The following is a 23162-nucleotide window of genomic DNA, read 5'->3' on the forward strand; positions in this document are numbered from 1 at the left end:
AAACCAAGTGAGCCTCCCCCAAATGGGAAGTGGGCTGTTTCTTGACATAGATGTAAAGGTTTTGAAGGAACTGGAGAAGAGACGTCAGTAGGAGTGCCTTCTATTGCAGACATTGCACTAGATGTGTCAGGTGCCCCGGCTGGTAGGTGCGAGATCCCCAGTGCTAATTGAAGTTATTAATCTAGAGGGATACTGTTATTTCTGTTATTATTTCTCTGTCCCCTCAGTCCTTCCCTCAGAGGAGGAAACAAAGACTTAACGGATGTTGAGTGGTTTATGGGGTCACATAGTTGAGTGAGCGTGTACACGAAATTCCTACCTCCATCACGAGAAGCTGTTCTTCCTTTTTGCCTTAGTTAGAATGATGATCTCTTAGCTCAGATGGGGGAAGGGGAAGTTGCGCTGGGCATCTAATTGCTATTATTGAGCGAGGAGCCTGGTACCTGAGGCCTGGGACGTTTATGAGCTGGCAGCACCCACCTTCTCTCCCGTCCCCAACCCCATTGCTGTAGGAGAGGGGAATGTTGGGGCAGGGGCCCGACCATCTCTTGCTTCATAGCAAGTTGAGCCACTGAGTACTCTGACTCCTGCCTGGAGCCCGCTGTGACTTCAGCAACCAGGTCCTGCTGCCTTCAGGCCTGTGGGGTGGGTGGGGTGAGGGGCCAGGAGGCCTTTCTAATCTGGAATGATGACCGGTGCTTAGTTAAGCATAAACCTTTTTGAAAAGGAAACTCAAGATGGTTGGCAGAGTGGCACCTTTCCTACCAAGGAAATCTACTTTCCTCAGAGAACAGATTCTGGCAGCAGAATCTTGAAGTTCCTTTTTTAAATAGGTCATCATTGGCATTGATTTTGTTAATGGCCACGGGGCTACACTGCATGGTAATGAGCTTATGCAAGAATTGCCAGGAGGCACGGAACCCTGCTTGCTTAGTGCCCTGCTGTCACTATGTTAGCAGACGTCTCCATTCTTGCCAGGGACAGTTTTTAGCCCAGTTTACAGCTGCTAACAGTGACAAAAAGCAGGGGGGAATTGGACACACCACACTTGAGCAGATGCGAGACAGAGCAACTGCTGTTAGCTTTACAGGTGCAGACTGCAGAAAAAGGGCTTTGGGGGAAGCTAGTCAAGCAGTAGTGAAAACGACTGTTTCTAAGCTGTCTCAGACCAGGCAAAAGGAAAATCAGGCAACTTATTCTCCTGTCCAGAGGATAGCCCATCTCAGCCCCCCAGAAATGGACACTTTGCTCCTGTGGTGATCAGAGATGGCTCTTGAATCTGTTATGTATTGATGTGAAACAATCACCCCAGAACTTCGCGGCCTAAAACTATAATGATTTAGTATTTCTCATGATTCCTCTGGGGGGGTTTCTGCAGGTTTCGCTTGGTCTCACTCACGTACGTGAGGACAGCTGGGGAGTTGCCAGCCGGGCTCTGCAGGGCCAGCGAGGATGCTGGGCATCTCTCTCCATCTCTGCTGAGGCCTGGGTGTGGGGCTGCTGCCTTGGCCCCCGGCCCGCAGCGTCTGTCTCACCCGGAACTCTGCTTCCTGGGCCCCTCACAGGGTCACTGCATCCGCGAGTCCAGGCAGTCTGTTCTGTCAAGCCCTCCAGGCGATTCTGATGCTCCGAAGACTTGAGAATCCATGTTCTTGAGTATGAAAGCTCTCAGCACCTCTTCCTCAGCCTGGTTACCTACTACCAACCCCTCCTTCCAGGCTCTCTGTCGCTCTGAGTTAGGATATTCTTTGTAGTGTCTGCCCTGGATCCTGTGTGTGTCAGTATAAGGCTGGAGTTTTCTTACTGCTCGGGACATTTACTGACCCGCAGCCATTGTGCCCTCCAGAAACATTGGTATGGAGGCCAGTAAGATATGGCCCCTGAACACCCTCGGCTTACGGCCTGGCAGAGGAGGTAGTGTGCTGGGGGGTCGGCCTGGTCAGCGGGGGAAATGATGAATTCAGCTCATACGCGTAGAGCTTGTGACGTCCTGGTAGCAAGAAATATCTAACGAGTAATTGATTCTAGGAGTTAAAACTCCAAAGGCAGGGCTGGAGCCAGCAATTTAGAAGTCTCCACATACACAATAATTCAAAACCAGTTTTCCTCAAAGGTGGTTATTTATCAGAATCAATTGGGATCTTTTAAAAATGTGGGTTATATACTCCCTACCTGCCATGTCAGTGAGAGTGTTCGGGATCTCAAGTGTCGCAGGGGATTCTGACCAGCCAGGTTTGGGGGACATGGTCCCAAACCATGAAACTCTTTGACAATCCTAGGGAGGAGAAAGAATAGGAGGCCAGGTCTGGAACCTTGGGGGGGACTGCGTGTGATTATGGGCCGATACAGGTAGTCTGGGCATGGAGACTTCTGGAACTAGGGGGACTGAAAGATATGTGGACAGCAGTGCTGTAGTGGTCATGGGGCTAGAGACATACGAGGGGAGGACATTCAGGAGGACAGTCAGATGCGCTGCACCGCATCCTGGGGGGGCCTGAGCGGGAGCCAGACTGCTGTGGTGACCAGAGGGGGCGGGGCGCCGGGCAGGTCTGGGTGACTCAGGCAGCTGAGGAGAGGAGACAGAAGGGAGGGTGACCAGTGGTGCAGGAAACCTGAGCATGCTGCCCAGCAGGCAGGGATACCTGCAATAGGGCCATTGATGAAGCCGAGTCCTGGAGGAGAGAGGATGGATTCAAAAGCCCAGGTCTTAGGAGTGGTCTTGAAAAAAAGGAGGGCGACTCTCACTCGTCCTGGAGGGAAGGAGGTAAGAGGAAGGGTTTGAAAACAGGAGAGTTTGTAGCTGCTGAGAGTGGACATGGTTTCTCTTGTGTCTCCTCTTCCTGGTAACCACAGAGTGAATTTCTCACTTAGTTTTTAGGGCGGGTGGGTTTTGCGAGCTCGTGCACATGCCATGTCAAAACGGGGCCTCTTTGCCGGCAGTGAGGCCGCCCGTGACTGTTGTTTATGCGGCCTTGGAACTGCCGCGCCCCAAGACCTCTACATTAGAAATGGGCTGGCTGGGTTTTTGCAGTTCTCTCAAAAGCGCTGCGTGGGACTCCGTGTGTTTCACCTTGGAAAGCAAGTTAGCAGTTAGTGCCTGGGTAGCCCACAAAGCTCATTTAACTCACAATGCTGCTGAAATTGCCATAATTTTGTGACTGTAACCCCCTTACATTTACCCATTTATGGGTTCTTCCTCTTCCTGCTGTTATTTCTCCTTTTCAGTCCTTCCCTTCTCTTACTCCTTTTCCCATATTTTAGTTTCTTTGAAGGGGTAATAAACTTTGAGGGTTGTCCTAGCAAACTCTTGCTTGGGTAATGTTCTGAGGGAAGGCGTGTCGGCCTGTAGGGCTGGTGGCTCCCGGGTCCTGTCTGATTCTGGGCTTGTGGGCTGGTGCCATTACATTTGGGTCTGGGCAGGTTCTCGTGGTGTGAGGTGCAGTACCCCAGCTCTTCTGGCTAAATGTCAGTATTGCCCCTTAGTTGGTGGCACGCCCCCCCCCCCCCCCCGCACCCTTCTCCCCCCCCCCCCCCCCCGCCCCACGCGCGTCCCCCCCCCCCCATCCCTGTACCATTTCCGGATACCCCTGGGGTGGCAAGTTGCTGCCGGGTGAGAACTCAGCTGTTCCGGCATCGCTCCTGTCGGGGAGCTGTTAAGACGGCTGTTGGGATCCCTACAGCTGGACTCCTTGGAAATGTGCGTGTTTAACTGTGTGTGTCTATTCACTGACCAGGTCGGTGGCTAAGAGCTCTTAGAAGCTATTTCAAGGGCATGATGGTGACATGACAAATGAAAACAGGTTGCTCTTTGTTTCCTGGGATCTGGTTAAAATATTTAGGCCAGGTCAGTAGCTCTAAGTGAAGATACTACATAGTGCTGTATTGGTTGGACTTTAAAACATGGCCTGTTATGAAGCAATTAAATCATGGTATAAATGTTTTCTTCTTGTTATGTGATATACCTAGTTAGTCAGTTTTAGTTATACCAACCTGAATTTAGAAAAAGGAGGAGGGAAGTTGCGGAGAAAAGTAGAATTTTTGCTTAGACAGGAGTGTTTATTCAGTAAATCCATGTATCATATTCAAATAAGTGTTTTGATTTTTATTTACTTTATACAAATGCTGTAGGATTTCCCAGTTTTTATAATCTGCTTAAGTGTTCGTTTGCACACTTGCTGTGTTTCATAGTCTACTGCATACCTGTAGGTGAGACTTAGAAACCTTTAAATCCTGAACATGAAGAACTGTGGCCACAACCAGCCTGATCTTTAAATGAGGACGACAGATCGGTTGTTGAAAGACAGGCCCATCTGTTATAAATACAAGGAAAAGGCAGTCCCAGGATTGTGAGTTATTGAAGTTGCCCTTTTCTTTCTCTCCTGCAGAACCTAAAAGCGGATCCAGAAGAGCTTTTTACAAAACTGGAGAAAATTGGAAAGGGCTCTTTTGGCGAGGTGTTCAAAGGCATTGACAATCGGACTCAGAAAGTGGTTGCCATAAAAATCATTGATCTGGAAGAAGCTGAAGATGAGATAGAGGACATTCAACAAGAAATCACAGTGCTGAGTCAGTGTGACAGTCCATACGTAACCAAATACTATGGATCTTATCTGAAGGTAAGGCTTAAAAATAAAAACGCCATTTTCTATGATGGAGCACTTGACCGAGACGCGAGCACTGTACATAAAGGACTTCAATAAATAGCACAGAAGGTTTTCAAAGGAAGGAGAAATGGTTCGACCTTTGTAGTCAAAAGATCCGGGCTTTGATAGTTTTATCATCTTAAATGTCACCTATAGAAATATATTTTTGGTAGACGTGTTTGATGTTGAAATTGCCTTTCCAACAAGAAAGACTATTTCTGAATAGGACTTTGTCATCAAAAACACATTTCTTAAGTTATAATGATAACAGTTAATCATCTAATTTTAGCATGGTTTATGATATGAACTTATGCCAAGCTAAGAATATTAGTCTTTTGATATTTTGGTTGTCAGATGTGATTTAATTTAATTCTGTTTTTTAAAAACTGCTGCTGAGAATTGGTAATGTTGATTAGTGAGTAGGTTATCTACATTTGACTTTCAAGAATTCTAGGTCAGTAAATAGTAAATAAAATAGTGGTTATAGTGCAACACTGCACATTGTTTTTGATCTTCACCCAGTTCTTGAAGTGGGAAAGAATAGTATTAAAACTGGTTTTCCAGTCCTGAGGCTGTAGGGTAAACTGGCAGTGAGATTAAGACTGTCCCTTGTATTTCAAGTTCCTTGACAGATGCCTGTTTTACTGTACTTAGCAGTATCTTTCAAAATGGGGGTTTGAACATCTTAAGACTCGGTGAAAAAAATTCTCAAAACATCCTTGTGGAAACTAAAACTTCAGAGGTAGAAACAACTATTTCCTGAGGGAGGCAGCAGTACGTCCATGTAATGTAAGACCAGGCCGCCTCTTTTGTATTTAAATTCTCCATGTTGCTGCTTGCAACCTACTCATGGACAAAAGGATAGTGCAGGCTTTCATTTTGTGAAAATGTGGTAATTAAGGTATAAGTGCAAGGATGGAAATTTTGAGAACCATTGATTCACTAAAATAAATCTTTAAAGGAAATCAAAATTGAGTGGTAATCCTTTTTTTTGGGGGGGGGGGGTGTGTTATAACCTAAAGGATATCATAGGTCAAATGTAGCATTTTGAATTGGAGAGAATAAGTTTTGGAGTCAGATGTCCTGGCCTTGAATCTTGCTTACCTTGGTGTGTGTGGCCTTCAGCAAGCTTTTTTTTTTTTTTAATAACTTCCCTGCTTCCTCATTTGTAAAATGGCAAGTTATGGAATATAACTCACTTTTGCAAAGATTAATGGAATTGTGTGAAAGTACCTGGCATATAGTAGGTACTTAATGAGTGTTAATTTCCTTCCTTAATTGATTGAATTTATTCATACCTCATCTCTGAAATTACCTTGCAATGAAGGATGTATCCAGCTGAGGTCAAAGCAAGGAGGAGGAAGTTTGCCAACAATAACAATGCATGTTGTTGTGAGGGTGCCTCCAGTTTGAGTCTTGACAGGGTGAAAAGGGAAGCACTGTATGTTTTATCATTCCCATGATCTAAGAGAACACATGTGACTTCCATACAGGAAAGCAAAAGTCTTCTTGATGTTAAATTTCTATTGAGAAAAAACAAACGTCTGGAGAAACTCAACTTGAACTCTCTCTACTGCATCACTTAATATCCTTTGAGAAATGACTGCAACAATAGCTTTTAGTAAATTCAGAGTTGGGTTTCATGTGGTATGCTAGTGTTGTGTTTTAGCATGAATTATGGTACCTTTGGCAAAGGAAGTGTGGAAGATCCTCGAATTGTTGGTGATTTATGTCAGCTAATATTTAACTACGGAAATTGAGAATCAGTGGTTCAAAATATCTTCTTCAGCCCCAGCTACTCAGCAGAATGTTTTACTGCATACCGGCCTAGATTGCTTTATTGTGGCCAAACATGGTGGTACCTTGACTGTACGTATTTAGAGGTTCCATCTTGTATGTCCTGTTCTTGCCTTAGCCACTAATTCTAGAACGTACATTCCAGATCAACCTAACCTTGAGCTAGTTGCCCCATGAATGCATTTAGTTAACATATTGTTAGCTACTAGAATAATTCCCTAAATTTATAATGGCTCAAATACGATAGAAGTTTATTTCTTGCTCACTGGTAGCCCTGATTCATGGGCTCTTTTCCTGCAAACAGTGACCCAGGATCCCAAGTTCCTCCTGTCTTGTTCTTTCTTCTATCTTCCACACGTGGCTGTGCTTGTCTGCTTTAAGTAATCATAGGGCAGAGAAAATGGAGGCCCCTGTGGGAAGTTTTCATGTGCTCAGGCCTAGACACGTCCCCCTGGCCAGAATTCAGTCACATGGCCACACCTAACTCAGCAGCGGCCGGGAAGTGTCCTCTAATCATGGGCTTACTGCTCAGCTCCCCATTCCTTTCCAAAGCCACTGACATTAAGGAAGTGAAATAGCTCATGGACTGATTTTTCTCTAGTGACTGTCTTCAGATAGAAGTTTTGACAATTTTGTCTACAGCGCCTTACATATTTTACTAGGCACATTGTCCTTTAGAAAACATAACTGCCTCAAGAATGCCAGAAATAATACCACAGTTGTGAAAAGTTGCCCTTAATTTCCTAAACCACGTAAAAGATGATTCTAATTTGACTAAAAATGTAATGACTTGCTCTTCTTAAACTATATTAACTATTGTAAGTGGGGCAGGACAAGAACCAGACCTGTGATTCTGTCTGTCCGTTCCCTTACAACTGAGTTTCGTGATAGTCCTTGGCCCAGAGGAAGACCCTCGGTAATGAGCCAGAGGCTGTCCTTCCATCTGATAGGCTCCTGAAGTTGAAATTTTAAATTAGTACAGTCCCAACTGTCAAGTAAGATACAAGTTAAACTAACATGTAAGACAAATGGGTCTTTGACATGAAGTTAAAAATAATTGTGGTTTATGTTGCCTTTTTAAAAACTCCCAGTAGTGCTCAGTTAGAGGTGATATTCTTAGTTCTTTAACTGGTGATCGGGGAGAGGGTGGCCTTTGGATTTCACCGTGTGCTAAGGGACTTTTACATAGAAGATGGGGCAAAGAGGAATTAGCAGAAATTGGTTTCTTCATCACTGGGTTAGCATTTGAAGGTCATATGATTATGTTTTGGTTTCAGTCATCTAGTCTAACAAAAGATTAAAAACAGTAGGTAAGTGGTCTAAATGTGTTGAATGTTACTGCAGATCAGGGGAGTGGCGTTGGTTTTGACTTTGTAGCTTTGATCAAATCACAGATTTGCTTCGTAGCATGTATTTCCCCCAAAGATTAAAAACAAAAACCATGACAACAATTTAGGGAAGAGAAGGAATAATAATAAAACAGTGAAAATTTTTTTTTTTTTTTTTTTTGATGAATCTGAGGCCTGGAAAGATCTTGAAGATTATCACATACCATAGAAGAACTTCATTTGTTGTACTTTGTTTACTTTTTGGGAAATTAAGCAAGCTAGAATATTTAACCAGAAGCCTCCGTGTCCCAACCATTATACCCCTGGAGTTTTCTACCACAGAATACCACCCACGAGATCATAATGAAGTTATGTGTTTAGGGAGGGGGTTTGGGTAGTGGGCAGGAGGAGAGAGAACTTTTTCATTTCTCAGTTCGGCAGTGAAGGCATAATAAGATCATAACAAAGGAAAGTATGGTATGACACATTCTAAGTCTGTTTTCTTTTTATGCAGCATTTATAAGTGCTGCCTATTCTCTTCAGCAGTACGAATCCCTTAAGTTTGCTCTGTGGAGATTGCAAGACTATTAAAATCTCCACTTTGAGATTCATTTATAGTTAAAGCTAGGATTTTAGTCAGATCCTCGTGTAAGCGCTTAACCATCTGGGTGTTCTTCAGGCTGCTGACTTCCTCAAGGATAAAATGCAGATAAATAAACTTACAGGATTACTAATAAAGATTGAGATACACAAGTAAAGTACCTGATGTGTGTGTAGGCAATTTTTAGTAAATGATAACAATTATTTTTTTAAGAAAAGTTATCTGTGCCGAATGACTCAAAATTCATGAGTCTTAAAAACAGATGATTAGCATGCTAAAAATTAGGATTATCATTTTACAGTAAATTTTGTGCTCTCAAACATCAAGCCAGTTTAACCTAAGCAAATCTGGTGCAGGGCAAAAACACCCAAATCAAAAAAGGTGTGTTTACCAAACGTTTAGTGGTCTTAGTTGTTTTTGTTGTGTCAATATTAAGGAGACATATCCGTGAGTTTGTAGTTGTCTGATAATGGACTCAGATCTCCGACTTCAGAGTAAAGTTTTCTTCAGTTTCTAAACATTTTTAGGGTAGTTTTACCCATTGGATTCACTAGAAAACTGATATGGGAAAGTCCCTTGTTATGAGTTTTAAAAAATTAAGTGTTCTCTGTATGTACACCTTATTTTGGTAAGGGGTTGATTGTGTTGTATCTGTCACAGATATATGTACTTTGGAGTATTTTTTTTTTTTTTAAGATTTTACTGGCAAAGGGGAACAGTATTTTATTGGGGGAACAGTGTGTACTTCTGGGACTTTCCCCAGTCAAGTTGTCCTTTCAGCCTTAGTTATGGAGGGCGCAGCTCAGCTCCTGGTCCAGTTGCCGCTGTTAGTTGCAGGGGGCACAGCCCACCATCCCTGCGGGAGTCAAACTGGCAACCTTGTGGTTGAGAGCCTGCGCTCCAACCAACTGAGCCACCCAGGAGCTGCGTGGCAGCTCATTGACTTCATTCTAGTCGCGGAGGGTGCAGCTCGCTGGTCCATGTGGGAATCGAACCGGCAGCCCCGTTGCCCAGAGCTCGCTTTCTATCCGAGCCACCCGTCTGCCCCTGGAGTAATTTTTTAAAGTTGTATTTTTTGACTTCTGATTTGTCTTTTCTTCCTTTTCCAAAGGGAAAATAGTAGTTCCTGATGAAATAGAAAAACGTATCGTTTCCCTGTTAGGAAAAGAAGGACAAATTCTTATACTATAAATGGTCGGCATCTTTGTGAATGAGGCTTCTGGGTAGCTTACTGCCCACCCATGGTCTCCGTTTATACTTCTTGTCCCAGCGTGATTATTAGTAGCTGCCCCCCTGGAGTGTCAGAGGTATCCAAGTTTGGACAATAGAATGCAATCAGCTTGTTATGCTTTATCTCCAGAACAAAACAGAACAAAATTACATTCTCTCTCCTGCCCATATTGTTTTATAATTTCATGATATTTTTCTCTTTCATCAGAGAAGAAACATTAATATAGCTGCATGATATTAAACATATCTGTCAGGACATCTGAATTTTGTCTTCACTCACACTTTTTTGCCGACTGCCCCATGACAAATCCTGCTCTTAAATTGACCTCTGGTTTCAGATATAGTTATGAATATAGATGGATTGTTAGTTTTGGGCAACCTTTGAGTTCAGATATCGGCCTGGTATGTATACCCCTTCTGTGCCTTAAGAATTCTTATCAAAGCACAGGTTCTTTCTCATTCATATTTTTCCTACTCCTGAAGACAGAGTCTGGCATGCTCTCCTTCAGATGGAGAAACTAGGATACTGTGGTACATGTGGCGAGACGACTCCATCTCAGCTGGAGTCAACAAGCCAAATGGAAAGGGCCAGAGAAGGAAGTCGGGGTTCTCCCGTACGTAGAAGTTTGGTGCAGCTGGAGGCACTTCTGTGGTTGTAACAGAGAAGAGCACGAGACACTGGGGCCGAGCCCCTTAAATGGAGTACTTGTACCTCTCCGTTCCTCTTACTGACTGCCCTGTGTGTACCCTCTTGCAGTAAAGGTACACGTGGGGCACGTCTGCAGATTTTTTAGTTGTCATTAGTGGGGTGGGGGCAGTGCTCCTGGTATGTAGTGGATGGAGAGCGGGGGTGTTCCCACACCCGGCAGTGCCCAGACACCCCACACAGAGCGCCATGCAGCCAAGTGTCCACGGTGCTGCTGTGAGAAAACGCTGCCCTGTGGAACCAACAGCGGTCCTTGTCTCAGAACATAGGTGTGAGTAACAGTGTTTCTAAGGCTGGCGTTTGGCACTCGTGGGCTAGAACCCACTTGGGACAGAGTCTCCTCTCAGAGTCCACTGTTATGCCCATGTAATTATTGTGACCAGACCGAGTGTGAGCTTTATGGGCATCACGAGCAGGTTGTGTCCACACTCGGGACAATGAGTTTACATTGTCCAGCCTTGTGTTCAAGGCTCGGAAACTAGGAAATCTCAGACAGCATTCTGGGCATCTAGAACAGTATCTGAAAGCTGCTTTTCTGGGGGGCTGTTCTGATCTAAGACAGGGCACAGGCTGCGGAATTCCTCAGAACGTTATGGGCTGAGTAGCTGGTTCCCAGCATGGATGGTTTACCTACTTAGTGACTAGGACCCTTTCTAGTCTAGTGGTCGTTATAAACTCAGTGCTGGTCTGCTTTCCTGGGGGTGTGGGTTACTGGAATGAGAGGGAGCACTCGCCCCCTGGGGTATCTTAATGGGAATTGTGATCCTTTCTTGGACACAGGGCGTACGACAGAGCTAACATTCTCCGAGACGTCATTCAGTGTCTGGGGCAGCGATGTCCAGCTGGCGGCCCTCCTCCTGCTGACGTTCTGCATGTTTTCTAGCACACAGATGATGAGCAAGGTCAGAAGTAACTAAACTGCCTGCTTTTTACTTTTGACCATGGTCATCAGTGTTAGAATGAAAAAGCAAGTGAGATGCTGATATCTTGCCTTTTTCTTGTTTTGCTTTGTTTTGGTGGTTATTTTTAAATATAGTGTGGCATTCTCAGGGCCAAAGCAGAGATCTTCCCACGGTAGCCTCTGAACTTTGGGGTAACTGTCTAGCCAATCAAATAGCCTATTTTATGCTGCTAAATCAAGTGTTGGTCATTTTCTTACTGTGTTTCTTTTCCTCTTTTCCTTTTATGGATGTTAGACAAGGAGAGTTGAGCTTGTTTTCATATGTTTTAGTTTGTGGCACCATCGTCATTGATCTGTGTAATAAATACCTGTGTCTGTTTTGATCCATTTTGTTATTTCATGCTTCACCCTTACTGCCTGTCTCTTTGGTACCACAGGTTAGGGTCTCTGAGTCCTCAGTAGATAAAACGTCCTGTGTTCTGTGTATGAGTTCATTTCTCCCTGCCACATACTGATTTTTAAAACTTTGAACAATGTAAAATTAACTTTTTTTTGTGCATTTTAACACATGTATAGATTCTTATAACCACCACCACCACACGTAGGATAGAGAACAATCCCAGTATCCCAAAGAATTCCCAGCCTATCCCCCACTTCAGCCCCTGGCAGTCATTGATCTGTTTTCTGTGTCTGTATTTTTGCTTTTCCCAGAGTGTCATATAAGTGGAATCACACTTATATATAATTGGCTTTTGTAATTGGCTTCTTTCAGTTCGCATAACACACTTGGGATTCATCCATGTTTGTGCGTGTACCATGTTGACCTATGAAATGGCAGTTGGGTTTTTTCCCAGATTTTGGCAGTTATGAATAATAAACATTCATGTACAGTTTTTATATGAACATAAGCTTTTATTTCTCTAGGATAAATTCCTGGAAGTAGGATTGCTGGGTAATATGATAAGTTTTAATTTATCTTGGGTAAATGCTTAGGACTGGAATTATTGGGTCATATGGTAACTGTGTTTGACTTTTTGTAGAGCTTTTGGACCATTTTCTGAAGCACTTGCGCCGTTTTCCATTCCCACCAGCAGTGAGTGGAGAGTTCCAGTTTCTCCATATCCTCATTATATTTGTTATCTTTTTGATTACAGCTGTCCTTAGTGGGTGTGAAGTGGTATCTCATTGTAGTTTGGGTTTGCATTTCTTTCATGGCTAATGATGTTGAATGTGCATGGTCTGTCTACTTTCTTGCCAACATTGATACAAAACTTTCCAATTTTTCCCACTCTTTTTTTAAAAAAGCAAACATTTATTCAGCTTTTAAACAAACAAAAAGAATGGTTCACTCTTTTCTTCCCCCACTACTTGCCTCTTGCAACCACCAATCTGTTTTCTGCATCTGTAAGCTTTTTTTTTTTTTTAAGATTCTACATAGAGAGATCATACGGTATTTGTCCTTCTGTCTGCCTTATTTCACTTATTAGCATAATCCCCCTGAGGTCATTAATGTTGTGCAATTGGGAAAAATTCATTCCTTTTTTTTAGGGCTGAATAATATTTGTGTGCGTGTGTGCATGTGTGTGTGCGTGTGTGTGTGTGTGCGTGTGCGTGTGTGTGTCTGTGTGTCATAATTGCTGTATCCATTTATCCATCGATGGACACTGAGGTTGCCTCCATATCTTGGCCATTGTGAATAACGCTGCAGTGAACATGGGGATGCAGCTATCTTTTCAAATTAGTGTTTGTATTTTCTTTGGATAAATACGCAGAAGTGGAATTGGTGGATCATATGGTAGTTCTATTTTTAATTTTTTGAGGAACTTCCATACCATTTCTCATAGTTGTTTGCACCTTACATTCCCACCAACGGTGCACAGGGGTTCCCTTTTCTCCACAGCCTCGTTAACGTTTATTTGTTGTCTTTTTAATAATAGCCGTTCTGATAGGTGGAGATGGTATCTCATTGTGATGTGGATTTGCATTTACCTGATGGTTGTGTTGTTGGGCATCTTTTCATGTGCCTCTTGGCCATTTATATGTCTTCTTTGGAAAAAATGTCTATTCAGATCTTCTGCTCATTTTTCATTGAATTGTTTGCTTTTTTGCTATTTTGAATTCTTAAATCTTTTGGATATTACCCCTTATCAGATATGATTTGCAATAATTTTCTGCTATTCCATAGATTGCCTTTTTATTTTGTGGATGGTTTTCTTTGCTGTACATCATTTTTTCCCCACTCTTATAGGTATAATATAGAATTTATTACACTTTTTTGCATTTCTATTATTAATGGTAAGTTTGAACATCTTATATATTCTTAGTCCTTGAGGTTTTCTATTCTGAATTGTTTATTCACATCTTTTGTGAAGTTTTCCATTGGATTTCCTGTTTTTTTTTTAGTGTTTTATATATCTATTAACTTACTGATTTTTAAAAAATAAGTTTTAAATATCACAAGTACCTTCTCTGACTCTGTTGTGCTTCTTTGAACTTCAAGGTGTCCTTTGATAAAAGAAATCCTTAATTTTAATGTAGATAAGTCCATCAGTTTTTCATCTTTTGATTGCTGCTTTTGGGATCCCGTGTGAGGAATCCACTAGGTTCCTGAGGGATGATTGGTCACCTGCAGAAGTGGGACCTGAGGCCTCACCTGGAGAGCTTACAGACCCCTGAGGCTCGCCCTATCTTGAGATTCTTTGTTCTGGGCTGTGGCCTAGACAATGGAGGGGGTGGGTAGGTTTAAAAGCTGCCTAGGTGGTTCTAATGTGAGGTCAAGGTTGAAAATAAAATCTCTGATCTGTAGAATCATCTTGAGAGAAAGGGCATCATCAGAGACCAGCACACAGAAGGTAATTACTGCTACGGATGCTGTTTGTGTTAGAGAGAAAATACCAACTCAGGTTTAAACCACAAGGGCGTGCATCTCCTTACACAGCAACAATTCCAGAAGAAGGGCACCGGCAGGTGTAGTACAGCTGGTGGTCAGCAGTGTCATCAAGAATCCAGCTTCCTTCTTTCTTTATAGGCTTTACCTGTGGACAGATAAAAGACCCCCCCCCCCCCCCCGGAAACATTTGCTTCTTCAGGCACAGAAAACCTTTCTTAGAAGCCTGCCCAGACCGCTTCCCCTCATGTTTCACTCATCAGAATTGGGGCACAGGCTGATGCTGGAGTCAGCCCCTCACCAGGGGGATGGAGCCACCTCGTTGGCTCCCATCAAACAGGATTTATGTCTGGAGCTGGGAGAAAGGTGGGCATCCCTAGGGTCACAAGTCAGGGGAGAGAGACAGGGGCAGGTGTTGGGTGAGTGGATCAACCAGCAGCGCGTCTGAGAAGGAGTTTTGGTGGTTGCTGCCCTTGGTGTGTCCATTTTCGGAGTGTGTGCTCTGTGCCACACCACTGTCCTGGGGGAATCTGGCACCTGCGTACATGTGTGCACGCCTCTTGAGTGTGAAGCTTGAGCACATTCTCCAGACAGTGGACCTGCAGGCTCTTAGCTCAAGGTCACCGTTTCATACTTGCCTTGAGTCTGAGGCCGTTAGGTAACATCTGCAAAAGAACATTGTCCTAGTGTTGAATTTTTATTGACCTCTATCTTATTTCAAGGAGAAATTCTGCCCAGCATGTGTATATGGTTTTATCCAGTCTTCAATGCATAGGTGACGTTCACCTCTGTAGCTTGTATGTGTTGGATGAATGGATTTGAGCTTGAATTTGTTCCAGCAGCTGTGGACCACGTCGACATGGATCCAGAAGCATAGCCAGTGCCTAAAAGTCTTTCCTGTGTTGCTGGGAAATCGGACTCCCGGGCAAACGGGCAGCAGCTTCAGCTGCCAGAGCTGGCTGTCACATGAGCCCATGTGGGGCAGCCCTTGTCCCTCTGGCTCCTTTGCTTACACTCCGTCTCTGCCAAGAATCCCATTCTGGTGTTGTGGTCCTGTAGCTTTCCTTGTCAGCACGTCCTTCCTCGTTCCTAACCTGTGGATGGTTCTGTGGCGGCCCATAAAACAGCCTGGCAGAGGTGACATTCCTTCCAGTTACTTATTAGCAAACTTGCTTTCAGCAGAAATGAATGAGTTCTTCCTGAAATACCTTGTGTTTGTTTGCTCTTCACCTTTGCATCCTAGAAAAGGGTCCTTTGTGGTAACACTGCTTTTTGTGTCTGACAGTTGCGATGTGTTGGGCTCTGAAGGACTGATTGGGGTGGAGTTACTGGACGTTTCTGGAGGAGGCGAAGCGGTTTAGATACTTGCTTTTTGAAAACCTAACAAACCTATAGGTTCCATTGGTATGTCTGAGAGTCCTTCTGTCCCTGTTGGGATGATTCATCTCTAGAAAAGTAGATTCATTTGTAGGTGACTTTTCTCCATCCTCTTTGACTCGGTATCTAAAACATACATATTTGAATCAAACTTTTAAAACACAGAAACATCCTCCTTCATACAACTCTTTTAAGAGTAGGTTGTTTTTTGCTTCCTTCCTTTCTTTGTGTCCTGGATGCGCTGATAACTACACAGACTCTTCCGATTTATTATTTGCATTACCACGGTGCCACCACGGTGGCAAGGATCAAATAGCTTTAGGCATTTGTTTTTTTTTTTTTTGCCTGAAGGAAAGAGGATTGTTTTATTTTTTTAGAAAACAAATTGTGAGATGGTATGTAATAGAACAGACACAAATATCTTTGCTAACTGCAGTTAGTTGGGAAGTATCAATATTTTGGCATTGGGTGGCTGTTGGCTCACTGCAGATTGAATTGCTAAAAGCAATTTGTATAACCTGTAAGTAGACCAAACATTGTTCCCCTGGATTAGGTACTTAACTTAGTTTACTGAATTTTGATGATTTCTGGTTGACTTAGTGTTGAGATTGGCTTTGTGATTGGTTATATGCTTTGATGGACTCTAACGACTGTTCCCTATCATTATCACTGGAATCAGGGAGAGAGGTCAGTGGCAAGGTTGATTATAGACCAGGGCTTACAGAAGCTAATCACCATTTTTCATTTACATACAAGCTTTTCTCTTGCTTCTAGCCAAGGCTGGTATAAAGTGGCAGATGGATTTTGGAGCCATTATTGGTCACATATTTTAAAAGATGTGATGAGTTGGCTGGTGTTGAAATATTTGGTAGAAAGCATTGGTTCTTTAACAGTAATGATTTATGCTTCTTCTTTGGGATGGAAATGTTATCACGTTCGCTTTCTGCACGGAGGTGGAGCATGAAGACTTCTTGCCTTTCTCTCGTCTCCTCTATACCTTGGTAGACCTATATTTCTGGACACTTTTCTTTTTGAAAGTTGAGATCCATTCAGAGGCTTTCAGACTTGTCCCTAGAAGAAAGGGGGCATAAATATGCCAAATGCAAAACCACAATAATTTCTTTGATTGCAGGGACCTTGGGGCCAGCTTGCAGTAAGAACTTGCCTTTAGAAGATCCTTTGATTCCCATCCATGTCTCCCTCTCCTCAAAGGGCTGGCAGCCAGATGGACAGTGGGCACATGACCCTGACATCGACGACGGCACGGAGGTAAGCCGCTCTGGCAGTGCTGCCCGGACAGACAGGCTCCTTCCTCGTGGGTCCCGAGCCCGGCCTCCATCGGCACCTGCGCACACCTGGTCAGAGGACCTGAGGCTTTTTCTCTTGCTTCCAGCCAAGGCTAGGGTTCTGGAACCTCGGGTACCAAATAGCCTTTCTTCCACGGGGCTTAGAAATGAGTAGAGTGAAAGACAGCTGGGACAGGTTTCTCTTGTTTGAGGACTAGAATCTCCCCCTGAGGTGGTCTTGAAATCATGACAATCCCCTATGGCTTTGTGTCTGTCTCTTCCCGCACATTGGCTTGATTCTGGCCACTATGAGCCACAGTTGCCATTTGGGGGCAAGTTGCAAAGAGTCTGTTTCCCTTCTCACTTGTATCAGGGGAGAGATTATTGATGGAGTTGCTGTAGTGGGTACCCCGGCCTGAGTCTGGTGCTAGAGTGTGCGGATTTCAGAGTATGCTCTGAACTTTCTAGAGGTATTGCTCTAGATCTTGACCCAGAGAAAGCACCATGGACCACAATTCTACACTTTTTCTAGAAAATGGATTGCAACCCTGGACAAGCTTGATTATTGTTAGCAGAAATTCAGCTTCCTCCTGTTGTATTGCTTTATTCTTAAAGGAATAGATATATCCGAATAAAGTGGTTTGTTTTCTAGCACATTTTTGTTGTTTTAATTGTTTTTGCCTCAATTATGAACTTAGGTTGTAGGGTTGAAAAGGGCAGAAATTTTAACTTTTCTCTTTGGGAAAATCTGGGAGTGAAGTTTCGTTTTTACTGTTTAATGTAAAATCTTGGAAGTTTAAGTATGGCCACTGAAATTGAATTTAACACAAGTGTGATCTTTCTAACTTCCTTAATAAACCTCAGTTTCCCCTTTGACACTAACGAGGAGAGTGAATTTATTGGGTGTGGCAGGACTTGCTGGCTGTTGCAGGTTTAAGAAGGCCGTGGTTTTCTGCATGACTGTTTCACAGAGCGTAAGACAGCGGGCTGCCCGTGTCCGTGGTGTTTGTTGCCTGTTCGCTGAGGTTGGTTAGACTCATGGCAGTTTTAGTGACCTCACTGTAAACATTTCCCATACGACAACTTGTACACATTTAAAAAAAGGAAAAATCTTTATTGTTAACTGTTTTTGTTTTTGCCTTTTATTCTAACCCATTAAGATTATGATTGTTGTCGGGATTTCCTTTCTAAGCTCATGTGGTCATGGAAGGCTCTGGCTAGTGTAAAATGTATTAGGAGGATTATCTCCTGGTTCTTCGTTGTTCTTTTACTTTGCAGGTCTCTCACTATTGTGTTTACTTTCCAAGAGGTGCATGAAGCCATCTGCAGATCCTTGCTCTTTCTTTTATGGCCTGTGTGAACAAGGCAGCTGCAGCTTTAGGGAAAGGTCGCCACACAAACAGTGAGCCTCATGTGATAGCAGGAGCTTATGAACTCAAGGTTATTAAGTGAATTTAATTCTAGCTTCACTTCTTGGTTTAATAATGGACCACATTTGATGTTACTTTTTCTGGTTTTAATCAAGTTTCTGCCTCCATTTTATATTCAGGAAATTAGAACTGGTCCATTGGCGCAGCTGTCAACAAGAGCGGCGTGTTCTTAATCTCTGACTTTCTGCTTTCTTCTTTGAGCAAATAATTACCGGGTTCCTTAACCCTCTGCTGGGTGTACCACAGTGTGCAGAGGTGTGTCCATCGTTAACTTGTTTTTAAAAAGCACTCTTTCGGTAAATTGGGATTCCTTACTTGGCAGTTGGGTTTAGGGCTGGAGCCCTCAGAGTACATGTAAGCCGTGTTCACTTGTGCCATACTGGAACCAAACACCATGGAAACTATTTCCAATATGCTCACTGTGAGGTGTGTGAGCCTGTAATTACCTGGGATCTGAAGTCTTTCCCCACAGAGAATCCTCTCCGGTATTGGCTTTTTAAAATTTGTTAATGGGATTTCATTCATGTGCAGAAAGTACTTGGGGTTACCAGTGCCACCCTCTCTCTCCCGCGATGTGTTATGGCTGTTACACGGCTGTTAAAGTTGTTTCTGTGTTGGTATCTGAAGGTCATTCTCTCCCTTGGCCCTAAGGCCCCGTTTCTAGGGCTCCATGAAGTAATAGCGTCAGGTCCATCGTTTCCAACTCTGCCATCGGTCATGACTCACCATTTCCTGTGCGTCCTGAGCCCAGCTGCTCTGCTTCAAGCCAGGAATGCAGACATGGGTCCTGCATCCTAAACTTCTGGTGTGGTGAGGGAGAGAGACAAAGCTAGGCATTTGTCCCCCGAATAAGTGCTCTTATGGTCAGGGCACAGAGCTGTGCTTGGAGAACACAGGAACGGACACCTGCCCAGGGCAGGAGGTGGGGAGGTCAGGGTAAGGGCAGAGCGTGGCCTCCTGCGACCAGGTTTCTCCAGCACTGACTTAAGATGGAGAGCTGAGACAGCAGCTCAAAGAAAAGAGCCTTGTTGGAGACTTGAGGAGAAGCCCGGGTAACCTCACCCTGGGACAGAGGGCGAGGAGGTGTGGGAGATTTAGGAGAGAGATACTGGCGCAATTTCTTAGTAAAGACACTGAACTGAAGGAGGGAGAAAGGAAAGCCACACTGGAACCTCCATGTAAGGGCGTTGCCATTTAGGTGATGGCTTATTGTGCTTGTCGCTCCATTGGAATTGTAGATGAGTGTTGTTCAATGTCTGATAACTTTAGTTTGAACTGTATTTGATCACACCAGTCAATTTTATACACGCACCCCATTTTCACACTTTATTATTCAGATAGCATGGTCTTCTCCTAAATAAAAAAACGGAAGGAATTTCACTTGGAAAATTCTTCCCCTGAAAGTTTGCCATGAGTTTCAGCGTCTTTGCTTTCCAGTTCCCTGCCTGCCTCTCTCGGCTCTTCCCAGGTCTCCCCCAGCCCCTCGCCGGCTGTGTCTGTGCACAGCTGTGGCCTCCAGGGGACGGGAGGCGGCAGTGTGCAGACTCCGCGTGGCTCTTGCCTGCAGTTGTTCTGGCGACCACTTCAGGGACTCCCTGTGAGGCTGCGCGAGGGAACCCTAGCTCACGTCCTGAAAACTGGACAATTTTTAGTCACTTCGGTTAATTAGAGGCTCAAGAGTTTCAAACCACACATACAAACGAGTAAGAGGAGTGAATAATGTAATATATTGTTGAGACCCTCTGTTGTGGTTTCCCTTTTTTTGCATTCTCATTTCAAAGTTTGCAGTAACTTGAGTGACTGTAATAGTTCTAGAAAGACAGTGTGTTGGCTGGTCTGACACGGGTATGCCTGTTTTACTTACCACAGGTAGTAAGGAAAGGTGATGGCATTTGAAGACATTGAGTTGTGACTTTAAAAGTCTAGATGTGTAATTAAAAAACCCCAAGCATCCCATTGTTCTCAGAAGTCTCTCGAATAATGAAATTGGCCTCCCCAACCATTGCTTGTGTGCGGAATCTCACTATTATCACAGGCACATCATTGCGCCCCGTGGTGGTGGAGCCGTGGATGGGGAGAAGTGGGGTGAGGCGTGACGAGCAGTTGCACAAAGGGTCTCTGACTGGTGAGCTGCTGGCAAGCTGATGGACAGCTCTGTTCGTGGGTTTGAGCTAAGGTAGTGTTTCTGGAAGAGTCTCCATTCTTGGAGATATTAGAAGGTGCTACCTGGTGAAATAAATTTGGACACGTTTGGTTTAGCAGGTTTCTGTTCCCTCAGAGCTTTTGAGACTCTCTAAGGGAGGTAAATATACAATATTTCCCAAATGTATTTCATTGAGGGACCTTCTGCTCTTTTTTCCCCTCTCTCATTTTTACGGTACATTTCAATTCTGTACCCAGTCCCCGGAGGATCTCTCTTGAAGTGGTTCTCCAGTCAGCACGCTTGGAAAGCTGAGCCCTAGGAAGCATCACGTGGTTAAGAACCTAAGTCTGCAGATGCCAGGTTAGCACTGAGGTGCCAGCTTTCTGCTGGTCTCCTGCTATTTTGCTATCTTTTGAAAAACATTCCTTAAAATGTTACTTAGTGTTTTAAAAACTGGATGAATTGACAAAGGACCGTGAAGCATTACATAAAAGGCAACTAATGAATTAGCATTTTAATGTTTTAAACAGTTTTATTTTTCATTAAATAGTTTCTGAGTGATTCTGGAATAGTTTCTGGAATTTGAGGAAAAATAAGGTGAAAAGTACTTGGAAACGTCCTGTTCCTTAGGAAACACAAAGTAGTATTAGCACACACAAAATTGTGAGCTGAAATCTACAGTAGGTTAAAATTTTAATGAGCAGAAATCATTGGGGGATTGAGGGGTTTCTGATTAATACCACGGTACCCTGAAATCATTTTGTCTCCATTTTTCTTGAAATCTTTCTAAAGACATTTCTAAGCTTTTCTCTGCCTCAGGTGGGTGTGGTTCACTTCATTTACCGGCCACTTGAATGTTAATACGCCATCTTGTCGGCTGCCAGAATACAGCAGTGGGCAGGGCAGTGCCCCTGACCTCAGGTCTGGGGAACACGACAGCCTTTCTCTGTCCGAACTTTTAGTGTCTCCATTCGCCGTTCTTCACCTTGGTTACTGTTGGTTGGCTTGCTTTTCCTGCTTGTTTTTTGGCATGCTCATCTCATCTGATCTTTTAATTGCTGCCCGACCTTCCAAATCTCAGCTCCAGGCCTGGCCCCTCCCTGGGCCACAGCTCCACTTGTGGAAGCATCTGCCAGACCATCCCCTGCAATGGCCCGTGGGAACTTCACAGCCAGCACGTCCAAAGCAGTGAATGCTTCTCTCTGACAAGCTGGGTCTCAGGGTGTCCAAAGTTCCCATTACAAAAGGATTGATTAGAAGGTGCGTATTTTATCCAGGGGTAGTAACTAAAAACAGAAGCACACAGGCGCCCTGTCCCACCCCTGAACTGGGATCCCTGGCAGTGGCCTGGCTGTGTCTATGAATGACCCAATTTAAATTCCTGCGGTGCCTGATCTCCCTCAGTCTCTACACTGACGAGACCTTAGAAATGTGTTCAGTGCTTTGGAAGAGTGAGCGAGTCAAGGACGTAAGGCCTTTATTTGAAGCTGTTTTCAGAGGAGCCGTGTTGAAGGCCCTCATGAAATCAACCAATGGTCTCTAAGAGAGAGAAAATCTGGAGACAAAGATTCCAGAACATTCTTCACCAGCGGCTGTTGGGGATGGCTCCGGGGCTGCTCACTTCCTGCTTTCCCACCCCTTCCTGTCGCATTGCTCCTGTGGTGGGGTCTTCTGCGCTGTCAGGTGGGAGATCACAGGCAGGTTGACTAAAGCGGGTGGTCCCTGTCCCTTTGAAGGTGTGAGACAGGAAAGACAAGCCTTCTTCCTTGTGTTGCTGACCCTGATGCTCCCTCGCTCAGTTGGTGGTCCTTCAGTGGCTCCAGAGTCTCTGTTACACCACCCCCTTGGGGATGGGGACTGACAGCAGTCGTTCAGCCTCTGCGCAGCTCACTCCCCTTGATCCTTCTGGCTGTTGTAATTGAGGGATGCGGATTGCGTTAGGAGAAGTCAAATGAGGCAGTTCCAGCACTTGTCCTTCTCAGGCCATGTTCTATGTGCTGTCCTTCCATCTAGTGCTGGCTTCTCGACACTTCCCTCCATCCACCCACCTCGTCTCTAGGGATGGGAGGAAACAGCCTCCTTCTCCCCTTTTATCCAAATGAGGGGCAAACCACCAGGCAGGGTGAGGGCCAGGATTTTGGATAGTCTACAGAATTTAGGGGCAAAGGCCAGCAGGAGCCTGGCATGTTTGTGCGTAGAGCTACTATTGTGAGCTTTGCAAAAAGCACCCTCACCTATATCTCTGGAGCCCTTAATTCAATTCCTCAAAGACCGGGACACATAATTTGAGGTAAACAGTGTCAGACTAGGACAATAAGTGTTAGCCTCTAATCTGTGGAGTCCTGTGTTCTGTGCGGGCATCATCACTGTGTTTGTGGTATGGAAAGTAAAAATAGGTGGACAGAAAACATCTGGCATCTTACTTTTTGTTGATCTGGCAGATGTGGGAAAAAGAAGTGTGCAAAAATAATTTTGTTGACGGGTCTCATGGTGCTCAAGGAGGGAGACCACAAACCAATACAGAAGACACATGGTGGCTCTGACCCTGGCAAGTGCCATCGGGGCAGGGGCTGCAGCTCCTAATGGTCTGGTCAGGCAGGGTCTCAGGGAGGGGGCTTTGGGCAGAGACTTGAAGAGGGCAGGCAGGAAGAACACTGGCCTTTCGGAGGAAGAGCGCTGGGCCAGGGAGACCCGGGGAGCTGCCTGGCAGGTAAGGAATGCTTCCACCTGGGACGCCCCGCTCTCCGGCCGGTGCCAGAGTCTGTCTCGGGGAGTTGGAGGAATCTGGAATATGCTTGTTGCTTCTAGAAATGCTCGACCTAACATTGTTATA

General features: G+C 44.4%; 1 protein-coding gene across 3 annotated transcripts in view; it reads left to right on the forward strand.

Moving 5' to 3' along the window:
- STK24 (serine/threonine kinase 24) overlaps positions 1-23162 on the forward strand; it is a gene marked incomplete at its 5' end in the record, with an annotated part of 106667 nt that overhangs the window by 37865 nt on the left and 45640 nt on the right. For 2 of the 3 annotated variants that reach the window (XM_081047182.1, XM_081047183.1), the window contains one exon: positions 4386-4616. In XM_081047182.1, coding sequence (XP_080903308.1) covers positions 4386-4616 — 231 coding nt within the window. Of the gene's footprint in view, positions 1-2686; positions 2765-4385; positions 4617-23162 lie in introns of those variants that run through there. The other variant, XM_081047184.1, reaches the window with a different exon arrangement.

The sequence above is a fragment of the Rhinolophus hipposideros genome (assembly GCF_964194185.1).
Source record: "Rhinolophus hipposideros genome assembly, chromosome: 4".
NCBI classification, from domain to species: Eukaryota; Metazoa; Chordata; class Mammalia; order Chiroptera; family Rhinolophidae; genus Rhinolophus; species Rhinolophus hipposideros.